Source organism: Chrysochloris asiatica, unplaced genomic scaffold (genome assembly GCF_000296735.1).
Source record: "Chrysochloris asiatica unplaced genomic scaffold, ChrAsi1.0 scaffold00022, whole genome shotgun sequence".
NCBI classification, from domain to species: Eukaryota; Metazoa; Chordata; class Mammalia; order Afrosoricida; family Chrysochloridae; genus Chrysochloris; species Chrysochloris asiatica.
In genome coordinates this window covers 20,993,193-21,015,638 of record NW_006408540.1, presented here as the reverse complement: position 1 = coordinate 21,015,638, position 22,446 = coordinate 20,993,193, and the positions used below count along the sequence as shown (strand labels likewise).

Sequence of the window (22,446 nt, the reverse complement as noted above, 5' to 3'; positions counted from 1 at the left end):
CTCAAGGTCGGCAGTTCAAAACCACCAGCTGTTCCTCAGGGAAAAGATGAGGCTTTCTGCTCCCGTAAACATTTATAGCCTCGGGAAACCCTGGTCAGTGTCACTATAAGTTGGAACCAACTTAGTACTTAACAACAACAATAACAACATACAGGAGACCTGGGTCAATTCACAGTCATGCACCTCATGTGTAGCGCCACCTGTCTGTCAGTGTGTTTTTAGGATGCTGAGCAGGTTTCAGTAGAGTTCTCAGACTAAAAAGGATTAGGAAGAAAGGCCTGGCATGTGAAATCATCTCAAAAATCATCCAGTGAAAACCCTGTGGATCACAACAATCTGATCTTCAACCAATTGTAGGAATGGTTCAGGGCGGGACAGTGTTTTCTTCCCTAATGCATGGAATCATCATGAGTAAATTTATGTAGTAAGTAGTACAAGAGGCCACTGAATGGTTTAAAATCAGGAAGAAAAGCTGTGTGACAGAGTTGTATTCCTTCATCATATTTATTCAATCTGTATGCTGAGAAAAATAATCCAAGAAACTGGATTTTATGAAGAAGAACACAGTATCAGGACTGGAGGAAGACTCAACAATCTTCGATATGCAGAATATACAACTTTTCTTCCTGAAAGTGAAGAAGACTTAAAGTACTTACTGGTGAAGATCAAAGATCATAGACTTCAGTTTGAATTGCACTTCAATGTGAAGAAAACAAAATCTTCAACACTGAACCACTAAATAACAGCATGATAAATATAGAAAAGTTTGCCGTTGTCAAATACTTCATTTTGCTTGGATCAACAATCAACACTCATGGAAGCAGTAGTCAAGAAATCAAACCATGTATTGCATTAGGCAAATCTGCTGCATGAGACCTCTCTTTAAAGTGTTCAAGAGCCAAGATGCCAGTGTAAGGAAAAAGGTGTGCCTGACCTAAGTCATGGTATTTTCAATAGCCTTATATGCATGTGAAAGTTGGACAATAAATAAGGAAGACCATAGAGGAATCGATGCATTTGAGTTACGATGTTGGAAGATAATATTAAAAGTATTGTGGATGGCTAGAACAACTCAATCCATTTTGGGATAAGTATAGCCAGAATGAAAGGAAAAAACAACACCCACCGGCGCCGCTCATCAACCACACCTCAAACCAGATGGCCCATCTAGAGACTTTTATTCAGGGTGAGGAAGGTAACCTCTGCCGGAGAGAGAAGGCAGGAGGCAGAAGGGAAGAAAGGAAGAGGAAGAAGAAGAAGAGAGCGTCAACAGGAAGGGAGGGGATTTATATAGATTCAACAGGAAGGGAGTGGTCATTGCTGGGGTGATTTAGCTCTTGTCTATCAAAAGCCACATTGTCCTTTAAACTACGTGCCTTGTAGCTTAGGGCGGGGAAACAGACAAAATGGAGTTGGAGGGAGGGGAGAAGGAAGAACCGGAAGGTATTGTAACACAGAATGTTCCTTAAAAGTCAGGATGGCCAGACTTCGTCTCTCATACTTTGGACATATTATCAGGAGGGATCATTCCTTAAAGGAGGACATCATGCTTGGTAAAGCGGAGTGTCAGCAAACAAGAGGGAGACCCCCAAAGAGATGGATTGGTTCAGTGGCAGCAGTGTAAGGACCCAACTGATCATGCCTAACTAGAGATCTCTTGACTAAACTTCAGAAAACATTTTGGATAGACAAGGCTTCAGTTTTTAGTTCCCTCCAGAGACAAGGTCATTCAGTCAGCCCTCAAAACCTTAATATCAAAATAATCTTTGAGAAACTCATAACGGTCAGGCTGACCCAGACAGTTGGGAATATTCCAACCACACACTTGCAATTAACTGTTTTATCCCTTGCCAAAGCCTATCAGCTTATAGGTCAAAAAGCTTGCTTCATGCCAAGACCAATAAAGGTATAGAGTAAGAATATACAACCAATCAGAAACTGTATCTATAGTGCTGTACAATTATGCCCCTAAAACCTTATAAAAACTAGTATGTAAAACAAAGTGGGGTCGCCTTCAGCTCCTGGTTTTAGGAGTCTATGTGAGGGTGGATCCCAGCGCGTTGGCAAAGGTCGCCTTGGTCTCCTGGTTTTAGGAGTCTGTGAAGGTGGACCCCAGCGCGTTGGCAAATAAACAATAAACCTCTTGCTGTTGCATCGAACTTGAGTCCTGATAATCTTTTTGGGGTCTCCTAATTGGAGAGGCCACAGACGGGGCCTAACAGCAGCAATGGGCTCAATCGTAACAATGATTGTGAGGATGACCCAGGTCCGAGCAGAGCACCATTTCGTTCTGTCGTGCATAAAATTGCTAAGTAGGAACCACCTGAGGACACCTGACAACAACAAAGTACTTTTAGTAGGACTAAAGATAATGCAAATGAAGGGAAACAGCAAAAAACCTGTGTGATGATTTTTTTGTATCTCTTGCTTCAGCATGTAATCTGAAATTTGTTGAATACCCACGTTCAAGAGAGAAATGAGAATAGATTGTAGTTCAATTGCTTAAGACAACAGTGAAAATCTTGAATCCCTTGCGTGCCTGAGTATGTCGGTAGGGGTGGTGGGTAGTTTGTTTGAGAGTAACAGCTTGGGGCCAGCATTGTTGATACTTGGTTCCTGTCCCTCCACTAGAAATGATACTGCAAACTTGTTTTTCTGTTAGTAAAAATACTTTTTTCCCTTTAAAACCAAATGTTCCTGCATGCTGCTTTTCCAGGAATGGTCTATTACTGAGGCTCAAAGGGAAATCTAATTTCATTCAGAGTGACAGACTTTGATGTATTACTTCAGGGGGTGAAAACATAAACCCTTCTTAAAAGAGTTAACAAGTCTGGCTTTTCCCCAAAGCTGTCTTTTGTTATTGTTTTCTTGTCAGGATGACTGTCCTAATAACAATTTGTATTCAGGCATTCTCTTAGTGTCAGATTTGTTGATGCATTTTGCTAAATCTCATCAGTAAAATGCCCTGGAACAACAACAACAAAGTTTTAAAAGCATAAATACCATATGCCAAATAGGAAGGCAGAAGAAAAAAAGCACTCTCTATATTCACTTGCTTTTAAAGGCCAAACACTATGAGGGATAAAAATAAAACACTAGCAAAAGTCTTGTAAACAGTCACTAATTGCATTGTATACCAATTGTCTAAGAGCAGTTTGTGTCAGCTGAGGCTTTTCAATTGGAAACAGAAAGTGAAGAAAAGTAGGTACAAAAAGAAGGAAAAGATTTGGAGGGTGAAGGAGGGTCAAGGGTGGAGGGCTTTTGAAATTTCAATAGGTCACAGAAAAATGCTTGTCGGCTCTACAAGCCATCTAGTCACCCAGAGACCAAAATATTTTCTTCTACATAGCTCCTACGGATGCATTGGTGGTGGTGGCTGTGTGCCGTGGAGTTGGTTCCAACTCATAGAGACACTGTACAGGGTTTCCAAGGCTATAAATCTTTACGGAAGCAGAATACCTCATTTTTCTCCCACGGAAAAGCTGTCAGTTTCGAACTGCTGACCATGAGATTAGCAGCCTGAGGTATGTTTGGAGGATAGGAGGGTTTACAGCTGGGGAATTTGCAGGAGAATCCAGAAATCCATTATTTTCTGGATCAAGACACTCAGCTGTTCCAGGAGCCGCCATCTTGGGAGAGCTTATCTTGATTAGGAGAGAACATCTTGATTGTATCTTTTTTTTTTTTTTAATTAAATGTTTTTATTTTGGATTGAGTGAAAGTTTACAGGGCACATCATCAGCTTCACATTCAACCATTCATATAGCTTGTTTCATTACATTGATTATTATCCCCTCCATATATCATCAGTTAACAGTGTTTCTCTCTATCCTCTTTAGCTTTTTTTTGGGGGGGGGTTGGGGGGAACTTGCCTTTTTGGAATTTACAGTCTCGGCTTTTAGGGAAGGTTTTTACATTTGTCTGTGGATATCCAGGGCTAATGTATGAGATTACTAACAAACATTACTGAATAATCAGATGAGGGACAGTTTGCTATGTCTACTAGGTGGCTAAAGTCTGATCCTCAGAGCCTATGGTTTGGACGGTAAACAACGCTTGGGCCCACAGGGTCTTGACCTCCTGACTGGGTCTGCACAGTCTGCATCAGATTCCCCCTTATTTATTGTTTGTTTAAGGGACGCTGCCTGTGTTAGGCGGTCAGTGTGAATTCCTCAGTCTTACCCGTCATCAAAACTCATTGCAGCATGGCAATGGCTCTGTCTTAGGTTGCCAAGGTTCCACGTGATCCTTACCCGTCTCTGGCCACACGTCCAGCATAAACAGCCGCCATCTGAGGAAGGAAGGGAGGGAGGAGATCGGCTGGGGATTGTATCTTGATTATATCAGGATTGTATCAAGATTGACATAGAAATTTAAAGAGACAGTATAGACATAAAACCAAACAGCCACCACTCGTCTGTCTGTCATGCTGTGGTGGTTTGAGTTGCTGTGATTCTGAGGGCTCTGCCACCGGTATTTTAAATAACCAGCAGGGTCACCCATGGTGGACAGGTTTCAGATGAGTTTCAAAACAAAGATAGACTAGGAAGAAAGAGTGACAAACTACTTCCGAATTGCTAGTCACTGAAAACTATGAATAGCAGAGAAACACTGTCAGATACAGGACCGGAAGGTGGGAAGGCACTCAGAATGTGACTGGGGAAAAAAATGCCTCCTTAAAGTAGAGTTGACCATAATGACGTGAATAGAGTTAAGCTCGGGGGAGAAAAGCTCACAGATGGGCCACAAATCAAAATGAAGAGAAACAGCTGTAAACATCCATTGAAAATCAGAACATAGAATGTACGAAGTATGAATCTGGGAAAATTGGAAGTTGTCAAAAATGAAATGGAACGCATCAACATCGATATCTTAGGCATTAGTGAGCTGAAATGGACTTCTATTGACCATTGTGAATCTGACAACCACATGGTTTACTATGCAGGGAATGACAAATTGAAAAGGAATGGTGTTGCATTCATCTTTCTCCCGCAGAACCACTGATAGTTTCGAACTGCTAACCTTGCGGCTCGCAGCCCAATTCATTATAATGTTTCAATTTGCAGCCTATCAATTCCTGGAACATTGCTTTTCACCACTCCCTTCCATGCAGCTTAGACATCTTCCTTCAAAACCATCAGTTCTTGATCATATATTACCTCTTAATGGTTGGACATCAACCATTTTTTTAAAAAAAAAAAACATTGACTGTAATTTTTCCATCTTCTTTTGATGCTTCCTGCATCATTCAATATATATTTTAAAACAATTGTTTTTTAAACAGTGACTCTGTATTCTTTCCATCTTCTTTTGATGCTTCTTGCATCTTTCAATATTTTGTCCATGGTGGTGGTAGTTGTGTGGCACAAAGTTGGATCCAACTAGTAGCGACCCTCTCTAGGGTTTCACAAGTTGTAAATTCTCACAGGTGCAGAAAGCCTCATCTTTCATCTAAGGAATGACGGGGAGATTTGAACTACTGACATTGCAATTAGCAGCCCAGCTCATAATCCACTACATTACCAGGGCTCCTTTTGTTGTTTTTGCTAATTATCGTCAAGTTGGTTCTGACCCATAGTGACCCTGTATAGGCTTTCTGAGGAGTGACAGGTAAGCTTGAACCGCCAACCTTGCAGTTCAGGCCAACTTTGTGGTCCAGTGCATTAACCCACAGCACCACACCAGGATTCCTTTGTTGTTGTTTTTAAGTGCCACTGTGTCGGTTCCAACCCATAATGACCCTGTATAGGGTTTCCAGGGAGCAGCTGGTGAGCTCAAACCACCAACCTAGCAGTTCAAACGACTTTAAAGTTTGGTGCATTAACCCACAGCACCACTCCAGGATTCCCCAGACTTCCTTAGCATCCTTCAATATTGCAACCAGAGCCTTGAATTTTGTCTTCAGTTCTTTGAGCTTGAGAAATGCTGGCAGTGTTCTTCGCATTTGGTTTTCTAATTCTGGGTCTTTGCATATTTCATTATAATATTTGACTTTGTCTTCAAAGCTGCCCTTTGAAATATGTTCCTCTCTTTTACGTCTTTATTTCTTCCAGTTGCTTGAGTTTCTCTATGCTCAAGACTAAGTTTCAGAGTCTTTTCTGAGATCCATTTTGTTTTTTTCTTTCTTTCTGATCTTTTTAATCACTTTTTGCTTTCTTCATGAACGATATTCTTGACATTATTCCACACTTCTGGTTTTTGTTAATTAGTGTCTAATGCATCAAATCTGTTCTTGAATGGTCTCTAATTTCAAGGGGATTATATTCAAGGTCATATTTTTAAGCTTCATTGACTTGTTTTAATTTTCTTCAGTTTTAGCCTGAATTGCATATGAACAGTTGATGATCTGTTCCACAGTAGGTCCATGGCTTTTTTTTAATTGATGTATTGAGCTTAATGTGCTGGACTGCAAGATTCATTTGAACCACAAGGTCAGTGATTCAAGCTCACCAGCTACTTCCTGGAAACCCTATACAGGGTCGCTATAGGTTGGAACCAATTCAACAGCACTTCACACCAAAACAACATTGAGGTTTTCCAATGTCTCTTCCCACAATTTGATTCCTGTATACTCCATCTGATGAGGTTCACATGTATAGTTGCCATTTACATTGTTGAAAAATATATTTGTCATTTGCCTTGCAAAATTCTACCACGTGATTGCGAGCATCATTTCTATAACCAAGGTCATATATTCCAACTAGTGATCCTTTCTCTTTGTTTCCAACTTTCACATTCAAATAACCAGCGATTATCAATGCATCTTGATGAGTATTTCATCAATTTCAGACTGGAGAAGTGGGTAGAATTCTTCAATTTTGTTATCATTACTTTAGTAATTGGTGCATAAATTTGAATAATAATAGTATTTACTGATTTGTAGGTATACAACCGACAGCATTGTACTTCATGAAAGATCTTCAAATGCTCTTTTTGATGATGAATTCAATGCCGTTTCTCTTCTTACCAGCATTTATTGTTCCCAGCATAGTAAACCATACGATTGTCTCATTTGAAATGACCAATACCAATCCATTTTAGCTCACTAATGCCTAGGATATTGATCTTTATGCATTCCATTCCATTTTTGACATATTCCAATTTTCATACTTTGTACATTCCATGTTCTGATTTTTAATTGATATTTGCACGGTTTCTTCTCATTTTAAGTTGTGTCCCATAAGTAAATTGTTGTTGTTAAGTGCCGTCAAGTTGGTTCTGACTCATAGCAAGTCATAGCAACCCTGTATAGGGTTTCCTAGGAGTGGCTGGTGAACTTGAACCGCCAACCTTGTGGTTAAAACTGACTTTGCGTTAACCCACAGTGCCACACCGGGACTCATAAGTAAATGAAGGCCCTGAATGTTTTAGTCTGCTCATGTTATTTTGTCCAACTCTCCTTTGAGGAGGCAGTTCTTCCCTAGTCATATTTTGAATGATTTCCAGCCTGAGGAATTCATCTTCCGGCATCATATCTGACAAGATTCTTCTGCGATTCATTAATTTTTCAGTAGCTAACCATTCAGAAGTTGTCCACTTCTTCTACTTCCTAGTCTACCTTTGTCTGGAAGGTCCACTAAAACCTGTCTACCAAGGGTGCCCTACTGGTATTGAAAATACTGCCAGCATAGCTTCCTGAATCAAAACAACACACAGCCACCACAATAGTCAGGACAACAATTTGACAGATGAGTAGCGAGTCTTCTGAACTTTATCCCAGGACTAATGCTGCCGTTTGGTTCTCCTATGGTTGAGGGTTCTAAGAAATGCACACCTCCTTGGTATTATGGTTTCTTTATAGAGCTTTCATTTGGCTGAAAGTTGATCCAATGGGGTGAGTTTAGTTTCAGTTCTAAAGGGTCTTTAAGTGTGGCATTTTAGAATAAGCACTGGCCTGCTAACCTCAAGGTCAGTGGTTCAAACCCACCAACTACTCCTTGGAAACCATATACAGGGTCACTTTGAGTCAGAACTGACTCAATAGCACTTAACAACAACAGGAGCCATAGTCTCAGGGGTCCCATAAGTCTGTCTCAGACTAGTAAAAAATTTTAAAGTTTTTTTTTTTTTTTTAATTTTGAACTTAGTCCACATTTTTCTTCCACTATATCCAGGACCTTCCTTTGTGATCCTTTTCAGAGCAGTCAGCAATGGTAGCTGAGCACCATCTAGTTCTTTGGGTCTTAGAGTCATAGAGGCTGAGGTATGTGTAATCCATTAGTCCTTTGAAGGAACTCTTTCCATGTCTGTTTGATTTTCTTCACTCTTCTTTAAGAGGGAGAAACCAATTGCAGCAACTTAGTTGGCCATTCCTGAGCTGTTAAGACTCCAGTCACTACTCAGCAAAGTATGATTGTTTTTGTGGACTATGTCATGCCAGCAGTTGATCTTGATGGCCCTCATGACTATGGTCTAGAGTCCTCAAGCCTAGTGACTCATTCCTTCAATGTCATCAGCTTTTTAAGTTCAAAAATTAACCTTTCAGAATCAAGACAAGTGTGAACTGTAGAAAGTAAACCTTGATGGACATAGTAGAAAGCAAACTTTGATGGGCCAAAGTCACTAAACAGTGTGCATACACGTCAAAAGCTCAGGATTTGGAGAATTGAATGGAACCTCAGATCTGCTACTTATTAATCCTGTGGACTTGGATAATTTGGAGTCTTTGTGTGGTGCAAACAGGAAATGTGCTTGGCTGCTAACCAAAGGATGGAGGTTCAAGTCTACCCCAAAGTGCCTTGTACAAAAGGCTTGGTGGTCATGATTTTGTGCCATGGAGTCAGTTACAACTCATAACCACACTGTATAGGGTTTCTGAGGCTGTTAATCTTTATGGGAGCAGAAAGCCTCATCTTTTTCCCACAGAGAGAGGCTTAGTGATCTAATTTTTAAAAAGCAGCCATTTTCAATGGAGCACATGAAGTTGACACACATGAGGTTGCCATGAGTTGGCAATTGCTTATTTTTCGGTCTTGGAAAATTGATTTGTCCTCTATGCGACTCACTATACTTTTTGTGTTAGCCGATTTGTTATGTCACTTTGCTTTTATTTCTTATTCTCTGTTTCTGGTTTTGTTTTTTAATCAAACGGTTATTTTTTAAATACTGTAATTATCTTGGGGCTCTAGTGTGACACTGTAGACTAAACAATGGACTGCTAGCTGCAAGGTTGACGGTTCAAACCCACCAGCCACTCCTTGGAAACCCTACACAGAGTCACTATGAGTCAATCTGACTTGACGGCGCTTTAACAACAACAAGATAATTGTCTAACTTCAGATATCTGGCCAACAGGTTCATCTCCCATGGCCTGTTCCTTTTTGTGCTTCTGGATCATCTTTCATTGCTCTTGCTTAAAAAGTTAGACAATCCTGTGACTTTTCAGAACTCACTGAAGTGATTGATAATCCTTGGATCATGTTAGAATGCAAACAGTTTGGTAATTAGAATGCCTTGTCCAGCCAAGGGATTATTCAGATGTCTCAATCTTTATAAGAAAAGCTTCTCTCCCTCCTAACACACACCTAACTTTTCTCATCTGGGTTTGAACTTTTTAAGCATTTTTGAGATATTCTTTCTGGGACCTCACTTTTGTTATCCCTGGGCCTGAATAGATGCATTTCATTTTAGGTGGTAATGAGTGTGTCATGATCCTATCTATATCCTTAAATATGTATCTTGTATTTTATTCATCCGTACCTAAGAACTACAGCATACTGATGCAAAGTCTTTCCTCATGGGGACCTGGATTCTCCTTAGGCCATACTTCTGGATTTGAGAACTGGATCAGGTCCAGAAACTGGGTAAAGGATTGTGGCTTTTTTATTGGGACAGTTGTTTTCAGTCTCCTTGACTATCCATCTTGGATTTCTTTTGATTGTATAGATCGAGCAATACTCCAGTTGGCAGAATATGTCCCTTGCCTCTAAAATGCCGTGATCTCTTTATCAAATCCATGGCATTCCATACAGCATGTCCTTCTGGCGGTTACTCTGACGTTGCTGCTCATTACAATGATTGTGTCCACTTGGTGATTAAGCCTTGCCACCTGGTTTCTATTATATGGAGACCCTGTGGCCCCGTTGCTATCAGGGATCCCCATTCAGAAATGGCATCCCCTACTGACTGCCCTCAGATTTCTTCCCATACCCACCCTGGCCTCCAAACTAATAACGAGGGTTAAGCAGGAACATGATCTAGCTGTGGAAATGTTGGGTATGTTAATAAAGAAAGGGCCTAACTAAATCCCTAAGGTGGTGCTTTAATGTTACTGTTAGGTGCCGTTGAGATGATGTAGACCAAAGCAACCCCACAGATAGAGTAGAACTGGTCTACAGCGTTTCCTTGACCATATAGGTCTTTTTTCCAAAAAGCCACTGGGTGGCTTTAAACCAACCTTTCTGTTGCAGTTGAGCACTTAACCACTTATGCCACTAGGGCTCAAGTGCAAAAACTTTTGCCATTGGGTAAATTCCAACTCATAGTGATTTTATAGGTACACTTGTCCATAAATCACATACAGGATTTAAATTCTAGGAGATCCTTGGGAAATGCTATGTGCCCGTGAACAACAGCAACAACAAGGAGAGTTACTGGAAACTTGAAAGAGCAATGACCTTCACTAAGTAAATGAAAAATGCCAGAATTAACATAGGAAAAGGCAAGAAAAGATTCATAGAATGGGGCATGCAAGAATGAAAATAATGTTGGTTAAGGATAAGGATAATGGTGGTACAACATGGAAAATGTAATCAATGCAATTGAGATGCATATGTGGAAATTGTGTTGGCAGGCATTTTGCTAAGTATATTGTATCAGAAGTTAAAAAAATAAAAAGTCCTGAAAATACTACGTAACACTAGAAAACCCACTAAGTGAGTCTGTTCTATTTCAGGACCCAAAGGATGCTGTTTAGTAGCACAAGAAGGAACGCGCTGGAGAAAGGGTCACGACACCCTGAAAAGCAGGAAGAGTAGTGTTTTTCATAAGCTTTCTTCCTCCAGTTAAATAAAAGAGTGAATTCTTTATGAAAAAAAAAATAAATAAATAATATGGGGAAAGGATAACATTATGGAGAAAGCCACTGAAAATGCACCACCTTCAGATAGCAACGTTTAAGTTACGGTGACCATCCTTTCATGCATTTCTCTGTGTTTGTACAGATTCCCAATGCCATCAAGCCAATTCTGGCTCATAGAGATCATCCAAGACAGAGCAGAACTGTCCCATAGGATTTCCAAGGCCGTGATCTTTACAGACTGGTGAAAGATGATGTTTTTTTCTCCCGTAAAGATTTATAGCTTCAGAAACTTGAAAACAGACCCTCTATGAGTGGCTCAACAGCACTTAAGAACAACAACCATCCTTATGGACGCAGATATTCACATGTTTCTCCTGCGGAGTTAGTGGTCAGTTTCCAACACTAACCTTTGGGTTAGCCTCTGAGTACCTAACTGCTGAACCACTAGGGCTCCTTACGATTGTACCGTGATTGATATAACATTTCCCAGTCTATGGTTTCTGGGAATCAAGTTTCCATAGACTTATTTACAGAATTTACCATCTTTTCATTGGACTTCCCAAAATAAAACACCGTCATCCATTTTGCTTTCTAAATTATTCTTATAAATAACAAGGCAGAAGTTATCACTCTGCTAACTCCTAAATGCCTGTAAACGAAAGTCCAAATTCCTCAGTATACATTCAAAGCCATCTCAGGATGAAAGCTGACAAAAGTTTCCAACCTCATTTCTGTCTTGCGACCATCTTCTCTCTCCCTAAACAACAGCTCCTACACTTGGCATCAATGATCAGGGGGCCATTCCCCAAGCAGTGCTGTTCTGGTTCTGTGTCTCTCACCACCGAGCCGTTAGTACTGACAAGCAGAAGTTCTCTTGGCCTCTTTTGTGCTTCCAGAGGTCTTGGCATAAAGTAAAAAAATTATTTGGAATCTTTTTTAATTCACAGAGAGTCTCTGCATTGTCTCATGCAGCTTTCCTTAAAGTTAACACCTTACATTTCTACAATATGTTTGTCAAGACTATGGAAACACCATTGTTAGGTTATGAAACTCTAAACTTGATTTGGATTTCAGCAGCTTTCTCACTAATGTCCTTTTCTGCTCAGTATCTAATCCAGAATACTATGCCACTTGTAGTCTTCGTGCCCATGATGTCCAGAGTCTTGAGTTCCATTGTTTCATATATTTTTTCTTTGTTTGGTAAGTTGATTGATTTTGGTTGTTTCAGGTGGAAGGGTAAATCTGGTTCATGTTTGTCCATATTCATTGGAAGCAAAAGTACAAAATGAGTTTAAAATAAGAATATAGAAAAAAAATTTTTTAACATTTTATTGTGAATTGAGTGAAGGTTTACAGGGCAAATCATCAGTTTTACATTCAACTAATCACATATTGTGTTTAAGTGCAGTCAAGTCAGTTCCGACTAGTAGCAACCGTACGCACAACAGAACGAAACACTGCCTAGTACTGCACCATCCTCACAATTGTTGTTAAGCTCTAGCCCATTTTTTTTTTTTTTTTTTTGCTGTTCTTCTCCATGGACTGGTCTCTGCTGATAATATGTCCAAGTATGAGAGACAAACTCTCGCTATCCTGGCTTCTAAGGAGCATTCTGTCTGCATTTCTTCCATTGCAGATTTGTTTGTTCTTTTGATAGTACATGGTACTTTTAATATTCTTCTCCAATACTATAGTACAAGTGCATCAATTCTTCTATGGTCTTCCTATTCATTGTCCAACTTTCACATGCATATGAGGCTACTAAAATCCCATGGCTTGGATCAGGTGCACCTTAGTCCTCAAACTGATATCTTTGTTCTTGAACACTTTAAGGAGGTCTTGTGCGGCAGATTTGCCTAATGTAATATGTCGTTTGATTTCTTGACTGCTGCTTCTGTGAGTGTTGATAATGGAAATAAGCAAAACGAAGTCTGTGACAACCTCAGTCCTTTCTCCATTTATCATGGTGTTTTTTACTGGTCCAGTGGTAAGGATACATTGAGGTGTAAACCATACCAAAGGCTGGGGTCTTAGATATTCATCAGTAAGTATTTTAAGTCCTCTTTGCTTTCAGCAAGCAAGGTTGTATCATCTGTATGTCACAGGTTGTTAATGCTGTTGTTGTTAGGTGACATCAAGTGGGTACTGACTCAGAGCGACCCTATGCACAATAGAACAGAATTTTAAGTCATCTTCACTTTCAGCAAGAAAGTTGTATCATCTGTATATCGCAAGTTGTTAATGAATCTTCCTCCAATTCTAATGCCATGTTTTATTTCATATAATCCAGCTTCTCAGATTATTTACTCAGCATACAGGTTAAATAAGTATGGTGAAAGAATACAATCCTGGTGCACTAATTTTAAACTATTCAGTGTTCCCTTGTTCTGTTTAAACAACTGCCTCTTGGTTTATGTACAGGTTCCTCATGAGCATAATTAAGTGTTCTGGAACACTCATGCTTCACAATGTTGTCCATAGTTTATCATCATCTACAGATTCGAAAGCCTTTGCATAACCAATAAAGCACAGGTAAAAATCTTTCTGGTATTCTCTGCTTTCAGCCAAAATCCATCTGACGTCAGCAATGATATCCCTCATTCCATATCCTCTTCTGAAACTGGCTTAAACTTCTGATCATTGTCTATCAATATCTGGTTGCAGCCATTTTTGTATTACCTTTAGTAAAACTTTACTCGTAAGGAATATCAATGATATTGTACAGTGATTTCTGTATTCCATTGGGTCACCTCTCCTTGGAATGGACACAAATATGGAACTCTTCCAGTCAGTTGGCCAGGTAGCTGTATTCCAAATTTCTTATCATAGATGAATAAGTGCCTCCTGTGCTGACTCACTTTGTTGAAAGATTTCACTTTGTATTCTACTAGTTCCCTGTGTATTGTTATTTGCCAATGGCTTCAATGCACCTTCCTTTAGGATCACTGGTTCTTGGTCATATGCTACTTCTTGAAATGGATTAACGTCAATCATTTCTTTTTGGTACAGTGAGTGTTGGTACAGTGAATATTTCTTTCATCTTCATTTCATATTTTCTGCATCATTCAGTATTTTGCCCATGTTGTTGTTGTTGTAAGGTACCATTGAGTGGGTACTGACCCATAGCGACATTATGCACAGCAAAATGAAACACTGCCCGATCCTGGACCAACCTCACTACTGTTGCCACACTGGAGTCCATCGATGCTGCCACTTGACCAATCCATCCCGTTGGGAGTCTTCCTCATTTTCTCTGACCCTCCACCTTACTAAACATGATATCCTTCTCCAGCGACTGGTCCTTCCTGACAATATGTCTGAAGTATGAGAGATGAAATTTGGCTATCTTGGCCTCCAAGGAGCACTCTGACTGCACTTCTTCCAAAATGGATCTATTGGTTCTTTTGGCAGTCCATGGCACTTTCAATATTCTCCTCCAACACCATAACTCAAAAGCGTCAATACTTCTATGGTCTTCCTTATTCACTGTCCTGCTTTTGCATGCATACAAGGTTATTGAAAATACCATGGCTTGATATTTTGCCCATAGAATCCTTCAATAATTTTCTTCAGTTCCCTCAGCTTGAGAAATGCTTTGCACATTTTGCTATAATATTTGGCTTTTTCTTCTCAAATATTTTTTGAAATGTTCTGTTCAGTTCTTGCACCTTCTCACTTCTTCCATTTGCTTTAGCATCTCTCTAATCTTGATGTCATGTTCTTCTTCATGTCATCCAGCTTCTCAGGCTATTTGTTCAGCATACAGATTGAATAAGTATGGTGAAAGAATACAACCCTGGTGCACATCTTTCCTGATTTCAAACCATTCAGTGTTTGCTTGTTCTGTTTGAATGACTGCCTCTTGGTGTCTATCCAGGTTAATGTTCTGGAATACTTATTTTCCACAGTGTTGACCTTAGCTTGTCATGACTATGCAACGGCTGTGTGCTTTGATTTTCATCAGTAACTGTGTTTCGTTCTGCTGTGCATAAAGATTGCTATGAGTTAGTACCAACCCGATGGCACCTAACAACAACAACAACAATTATAGTCAGCAATTAAAGAAGCTTGTTTTCTTATCCATTCTGCTACTCTGGGTCTCTTGACCTGTACATTTAATCCATGGCTTCTGGTGTGGTAGTGCAGCATAAGACTGGATTGTGAACCACAAGGTCAGCGATTCAAACCTGCCAGTTGCTCCTTGGGAGCCCTACAAAAGATTGCTATGAGTCAGAACTGACTTTATGGCATTAACAAAAACAACTACATGAACTGATTGCTGTGGGTTTTTTGTGGAGCTGCTACTTTCCTGTTCCACATAATTTTCTGCTGAATTAGTCTTGTTTGTTGGTTTTCTTTTCATTTTCATTTCTGTTATGTTAATGTTTACTAAACCTTTTGATTTTCTTCTTTTTTATTTTGATGTAAACGTATATTAATTTTCTTGGATGTTTTCTTGAAATTTCTTAATTTTTCCACATTTAAAACGGTCTGTTTTATCTTAAAATCTACCTCCTCACCATGTGAAAGTTCTGTACCTACACTATTCCCTGTTTGGCTTTATAGTTGACTTCATTATAAATTGGTATTTCTGGTTCCCTATTTTTAGTCTTGTAGGTTTGTTTTACTTTAAATACTTGTACATCTGGATTGAGTCCATTTGAACTGACAGGCCAATAGTTCAAATTCACCAGCTGCTCCTTGGAAATTCTGTACAGGGCCGCTGTGTGTCAGAACCGACTTGATGGCACTTAATAACAGCAACATATATAGATCTATTTCTGGGTGGTGTTGTCATGTACAGTAATCTCAGATTGTTGGCTGTTGTTGTTGGTTCTCAGTACAAAGGACACCCTCTTGCATTTTTTGTAAAGTTGGTCTGGTCATTACAAATTCCTTTATTTTCTGTCTATCTGGAAATGTCCTATTTTCACTGTCTTATTTGAGGGACAGCTTTGCTGTGTATATGATTGTTGGTTGGCAATATTTTCTTTCAGAGTTTCTTGCCTGCATTTCTGCTGAGAAATCAGAGCTTAGTCTTGTTGGTTCTCCTGCATATAGAAATTTTCATTTTTCCTAAGCTGCTCTCAGGATTCTTTCCTTTGGTACAGGTTTTTTATAGGTGCCAAATTCTGAGCACCTCAGATTCATTGCTTCATAGAGATATCCTCCACCCCAATTAGAGTAAGGTGGCTGAACACATGATGCCAGATGAGATTGGCAGCAGTTTATTATTCCATGAACTCACAGTCTGAGAGAGAAGGAAACCACACACCATACAGGCCCATGTGTGAGTTGTGTTCAGGAATAGAATGAACCAGCAGGGGCTGTGGGCCGCAGGCTTTGTAGTAACAATAGGGGAGGGGCCCCTTAGTTTCCACAAGAGGATATGATTGGCTTTTTGAAGAATTCAGTGGGCTGGCAGGGAAGTGAGACATGTAAGTTGACCAATAGAATGAAAGTGATCTGGCTGATAGAGGGCTAGCTGGATGTGATATATCTTTCCAGTTGGCCTATAGGCATTTGGGCAGCACCTGAAATTTTAGGCCTTACAATGCAACCTTGAAAATAAAACAAAGGTTGACTTTTCACTGATGTCATTAATCAATAAAGGTCACACAGGCCTTTCTCTGGTGCTGTCCTCCGACATGAAACTCTGGCCTGCCTTCATTTCACAATTCCACCAACTGGAGATTCTTTGATACAAGGATGAGAAAGAGTGTGTGTACATGAAGATTCGCATAACTCTTGCTCTCATTCCCCTTGGCAAGAATTCAAGGTGATCTTCTCAACTCAACAAGGAAGGCTGAGTGACCAGGAAGAGGAAATGGTATGATGAACTACCCTGTGTCTGCCAAAATGTATGGAAATACAGAATATGAAAGAATTGTTATAGCAAGTCCCTGTGAAAAGTATCAAAGGTTTAATAAATGATGCTAAGAAGAAAGGAACTGCATTTCTTTCTCACATTGTATACAAACAATTTCCAAATGGATTTAAAATGCAAATGAGAAAGACAAAGGCCATTTAAAAGACTATCTTTCTGATCCAGGCATTAGGAAAGAATTCTGAATACACAAAACATGCACAAAAGGAAATGAAAGATTAATAATACACCATAAAGAGAAATGCAAATCACAAACTGGTAGAGTAGTAATATATATAACTGACAAATGTTTAGAATCTAGAATGTAGCGAGAACTTCTACTAATCAAGTTTTAAAGACGTATATTGTTAAGTGCCATGGAGTCAGTTTTGACTCATAGTGATCCTGTACAGGGTTTCTGAGGAGCAGCAAACAACCTAATAAAAAACTTAAGACAATTAACATGAATAAGCATATAATATAAAAGGAAGTATGAATGACCGATGATAGAATGAAAATAACTCTATTTCATTAATGAGATAAAAAAGTAAGGTTTGAATAACAACAACATTCCATTTCACAATCATGAGATGAAGTGTTTAAAAATCAGATAGTGTCAAGTGCTGGCAAGGATGAAGATCAATAAAAAGTACTTTTTGCAACTAATGGATATATAAATTGACAGAAAAGTTTTGGGGAAATTTTTGACAATACCCTGTGAAATTAAGAATAGGCCTACCACATGAGATAGTAATTAAACTCATAGAGAAATTCTTGCTCATATGAATTATAACTAGAAACCTCAGTAGAAATTATAATCTTGAAGATAAAATGTTAAGTGAAAAAACAAGATATCAATGAATACCTACAGCTATAACTTTTTTATAAAGATATTAATCAAGAAAAGCTAGGCATATTGTTTAAGAATCCAGAGATATGGGCTGTACATACAAAGAAAAGCAAATGAATAGTCAAAACCAAAAATTTAGGGTAGTAGATAACCTCTGTGCTAGAGAGGAACACATGGGAAACTTCAAGAATATCTGTCAAGTTGAATTTTTCAAGTGAGCCAATGGAGCCACAGATGTTGGTTTTATTATGTAAAAACAAGGTATTAGCAAAATTAGTGTAAATATAAAATATTTCATTAGAAAAATTTACACACAATGGAGAAGAAAAATGTAAATACTCAACAAACTGACTCCCATGAAAGAAAGCTCTTGATTTTGCAATTACTTGGAAGGAAAAAAAAAAAGAGAGAATATAAGTTCTCTTTTTACACATAGTCTAAAGTGACACCCACTCTCCTTTTAACATTTAAAATGTTTTATTTTACTGTTAGTTAGAAGCCCTTCCCAGTATATTTTATCTCACGTTCACTTTTTTTTAATGTCAAAATCCTCTTTTATTTTTTGCCAGTGGCCAGGTTTTATCTGCTCTTCCCAGAAGTTCTAGGCAAGTTGAAATTCTGAAAAACCTTACTACAACATACGAGGTAATTTCTCCCTGATTTATCTTTATATTGGTTTCATTGGGATATGCAATGTGTGCCATGTTCCCTTCCATGTTTGTCTGACATACGTGTATCCAATATGGTGGTGGTTATGAGCCATGGGGTCAGTTCTGACTCACAACAAGTCTACATAGCATTTTCCGAGGCTGTAAATCTTTATGGGAGCAGAAAGTTTCATCTTTCTTCCTTGGAGCAAATGGTAGATTCGAGCTGCTGACCTTGTGGTTAGCAGCCCAGCTCACAATCCACTATGCTACCAGGGTTTCTTCTTATAGCACTCTTCCCATTCTCATACCCTGTGATTTTGTTGGTTTCCCAAATAAAACCTTCTTCCTTCGTGCAACTGGATTTTCAGCCAGTTTTATAATAGTAACTTGAGGATGAATTTGTGTAGTAACAGGAATACTATAATGATAACAGTTCAATAGAACTTTGCCTACAACACCATGGCTTTTAATCAGGAGGTAACAAGCTACCACAAACTGAGTAGCTTAAAACAACAGAAATCATTTTCTTACAATTCTGGAAGCCAGACCTCAAAGATCAATGCTTCGGATGGGTCATGTTCTCTCTCTGAAAGCTCAAGTGGAGAATCTGTTTCATGCCTTTCTCTTGGCTTTTGAGATGGCCAGCAGTCTTTGATGTATAGGCATATCATTCCAGTTTCCATTTCTGTGTCACATAATGCTTTTCCTGTATGAGAGGGTTTCAAATATTTTGCAGAAAAATGGAATAGATAGACAATGAAAACTTTTCACCAACTTTTTGAAGCCCCCTCATATGTCTCTGTCAGTTTGCTATACTGTGGTGGCTTGTGTGTTTCTCTGATGCTGAAGGTGTACCATTGATATTTTAAATACCAACAGGGTCACCCATGGTGGACAGTTTTCAGTGGAGCTTTGAGACTAAGGCAGACTAGGAAGGGGGCAGATCACTTCTGAAAGTTTAGCCACTGAAAAGCTTATGAATTGTTATTAATTAAGTGTCATTTAGTTGGTTCTAACTCAGAGAAACCCTGATATATCTCCCAAGGAGTGGCTGATGGGTTTGAGCTGTCAAACGTGTGGTTAACAGTCCCGTATTTATCGTACAGCACCACACTAGGACTCTATAACAAAGGGGAAATGTCTGGTATGGCTCTGGAAGATGAACCCCTCAGGTTGGAAGGCAAAATAGAGTTGACCTTAATGATGTAGATGAAGATAAGCTTTCAGGACCTTCATTTGCTGATGGGACACAGCTCAAAATGAGAAAGGAAAAAAAAAAAAAAAAAAACTACAAACATCCATTACTAATCCGAACATGGAATATATATATACAAAGTATGAATCTAGGAAAATTGTAAGTCATCAAAAATGAACTGAAATACATAAAGATCAAGACCTTAGACATTAATGAGTTGAAATGGACTGCTATTGGCCATTTTGAATGGGAGAAACCTCTCATTCACTATGTCAGGGGTGAAATTTAAGAGGAATGGAGCCACAATTCCTCTTCAGAGAGAACATTTCAAGATCCACCTTGGGTTTTTTTTTTGGGGGGGGTTGTTGTTGTTTTTTTAAAGCTTTTTATTATGAGTTGAGTGAAGGTTTAAAGACAAGATCATCAGCTTTACATTTAACAAATTATACATTTTGTTTCATCTCAATGATTACAATTTTCACCCTGCAACAACAGTTATCCTACTTCCTCCATGTGGTTCCCCATTTACATCTTATAATTCACATATGAACAAAGCAAATATCTGAGGTACACATACAAATAAAATATATATATATATATATATATATATATATATATATATATATATATATAAGTGTCCAAAGGTCACATTCTGCAAGCCAGCCTTCTGCCTGCAGACACATAGCCATAGTCAGTCCATAGGCCTAGAGCCCACAACTGTTCTGTCTCTCCATACCAGCATCTCTGCTGTTGCCGCTTTTCTAGGTAGGATCTCATGCTCCACTCATGCTCTTCCTTTTAGATGGTCCTGGGATCCTCTGTTCCTGAAATGAAAGATTAACTACTCCCCACTTTTAGTTATATATCTTCTAAAATTGCAGTTATTACAATCACAATTAATCCTGATAACAATTACTCACAATTGAATCATAAACTCCTATCATCATCAAGAAATTAAACAATGTATTGCATTAGGCAAATCTACTGCACAAGAACACTTTAAAGTGTTCAAGAGCAAAGGTGTCAGTTTGAGGACTAAGGTGTGCCTGACTCAAGCCATGGTATTTTCAGTAACCTCATATGCATGTAAATTGGATAATGAATAAGGTAGAAGATTGATACATTTGAGTTATGGTGTTGGAGAAGAAAATTAAAAGTACCATGGACTGCCAAAATAACAGACCAATCTGTGTTGAAAGAAGTACAGCCAGAGTGCTCCTTGGAAGCCAGGATGTTGAGACTTCATCTCTCATACTCCAGGCATATTGTCAGGAGGGACCAGTCCCTGGAGAAGGATATCATATTTGGTAAAGTGGAGGACCAGAGAAAAAGAGGAAGAGCCCCAACGAGATGGATTAACACAGCTGAGCAGCAATGGGCTTGGGTGTAGCAACGATTGTGAGGTTGATGCAGAACTGGGCAGTGTTTCGTTCTGTTGTGAATAAGGTTGCTATGAGTTGGTACTGATTGGATGGCACCTAACAACAACACCATTACCCCCTATTCTCTTTCACTACATCCATCTGAAAAAGAGGAAAATTTTTCAGTGGGAATTCTATCTTAACAACCTCATTCTGAAATTAAGCACACTTAAGCTTGTAAGCCAGCCACTCCTGCCTTTATAACAACCCCCCCCCCCCGCCGCAACACACACACACACACTTTTTTGGTAGCCCATCCCTATCAACCGAGTACGCTGAGGAAACAAAGTTGTTCTTTAATATATCCTTCCATTCTGGTTGGAATTTTGAGCAACTGCATCCATAAGTAAAAGTCCAACTCATCAAATTATAGCAATTTATACTTACAGTATCAAGCATCTTTATCTTCATCTGGCTGAGTTCTGGTCAGCTACCCATCCAAGCTAGGTCAAATGAGTACTAGCTGCAAGTTTGGGAGTTCACGCACACCTTCCTGCACTTCAGACCAGCTGGCCACTTCACTGTCAGCCCTAGCCCCCAGGGATAGGTTAGTGCCCATGGGCTCAGGAGTTCACACATCTTGTTAAACTTCAGAGCAGTTAGCCCTCCTTCTTCTTTCTCTCATCTCAAGGTCATTGGGTATCCGTGGTATATGGCCAAACCCAGTCCATGTCTTCATCGCTGCATTTCCTGCACTTGTACTCACAAGTAGAATCTAGTAGTGATCAGCAAGCATTCTAGACTAATCATGGGTTCCATTTGAGTTTTAGTCCTAGAAGGAGGTTTTCCTTGATGGACTAACTTTTCTTGCTCAAGATCTATCCTGTATGATAGGATAATACCTAAATGCAGCAGGAGTCCAACTCACGCGGGGTTGTGGGACATGAGAGGAGACGCGGAGTCAGCGAAAATGAAAGCAATTGAGAGGTTCTCTTTCTCTGTCTGCCTGTTGTTCTGGCGCAGCTCAGCAAGTCTTTATTTTTATACTTAAAACTACACAGTACATAATAAATTGACACTTTGATCTTTTCTTGAATTATTACACAGTTTATCACAACATTCTTGCACCGGGTCATTAGGCAACTTTGACAAAAATATTTCTGTGATGTTCAAACTGACTTTCATCTCCTTTCCCAGTATGTGATAAACTGTTTCTTCTTGTTTCTACTAAAAGATTAAGTCAAGCTTTACACAAATCATTTCTACTTATCAGACACCTGATTACATTTTCTTAGTAACATATGTTTCTATTAATCATCAATGCTTGCACTACCTTATTATTTGTACTAATTATCAATCTTCTATCCTACATAATGTACTACTATTTTCATAGTAAAAAGTATTATTAGCATCTACTTATTTATTTTTCTAAAGTATTCATTAAATTGCTTGGAAGCTATGTGGCATAAAGCCCAACCTGGCTAATTGCTGCAGGAAATGTAGA

The 22,446-nt window shown here is 39.1% G+C and overlaps 1 protein-coding gene across 1 annotated transcript in view; it reads left to right on the top strand.

Moving 5' to 3' along the window:
* Positions 1-22,446, top strand: part of CPB2 (carboxypeptidase B2 (plasma)) — a 122,693-nt gene that overhangs the window by 19,925 nt on the left and 80,322 nt on the right. Inside the window, exon 3 of the mRNA XM_006837687.1 lies at positions 18,306-18,381. Coding sequence (XP_006837750.1) covers positions 18,306-18,381 — 76 coding nt within the window. The remainder of the gene's footprint in view (positions 1-18,305; positions 18,382-22,446) is intronic.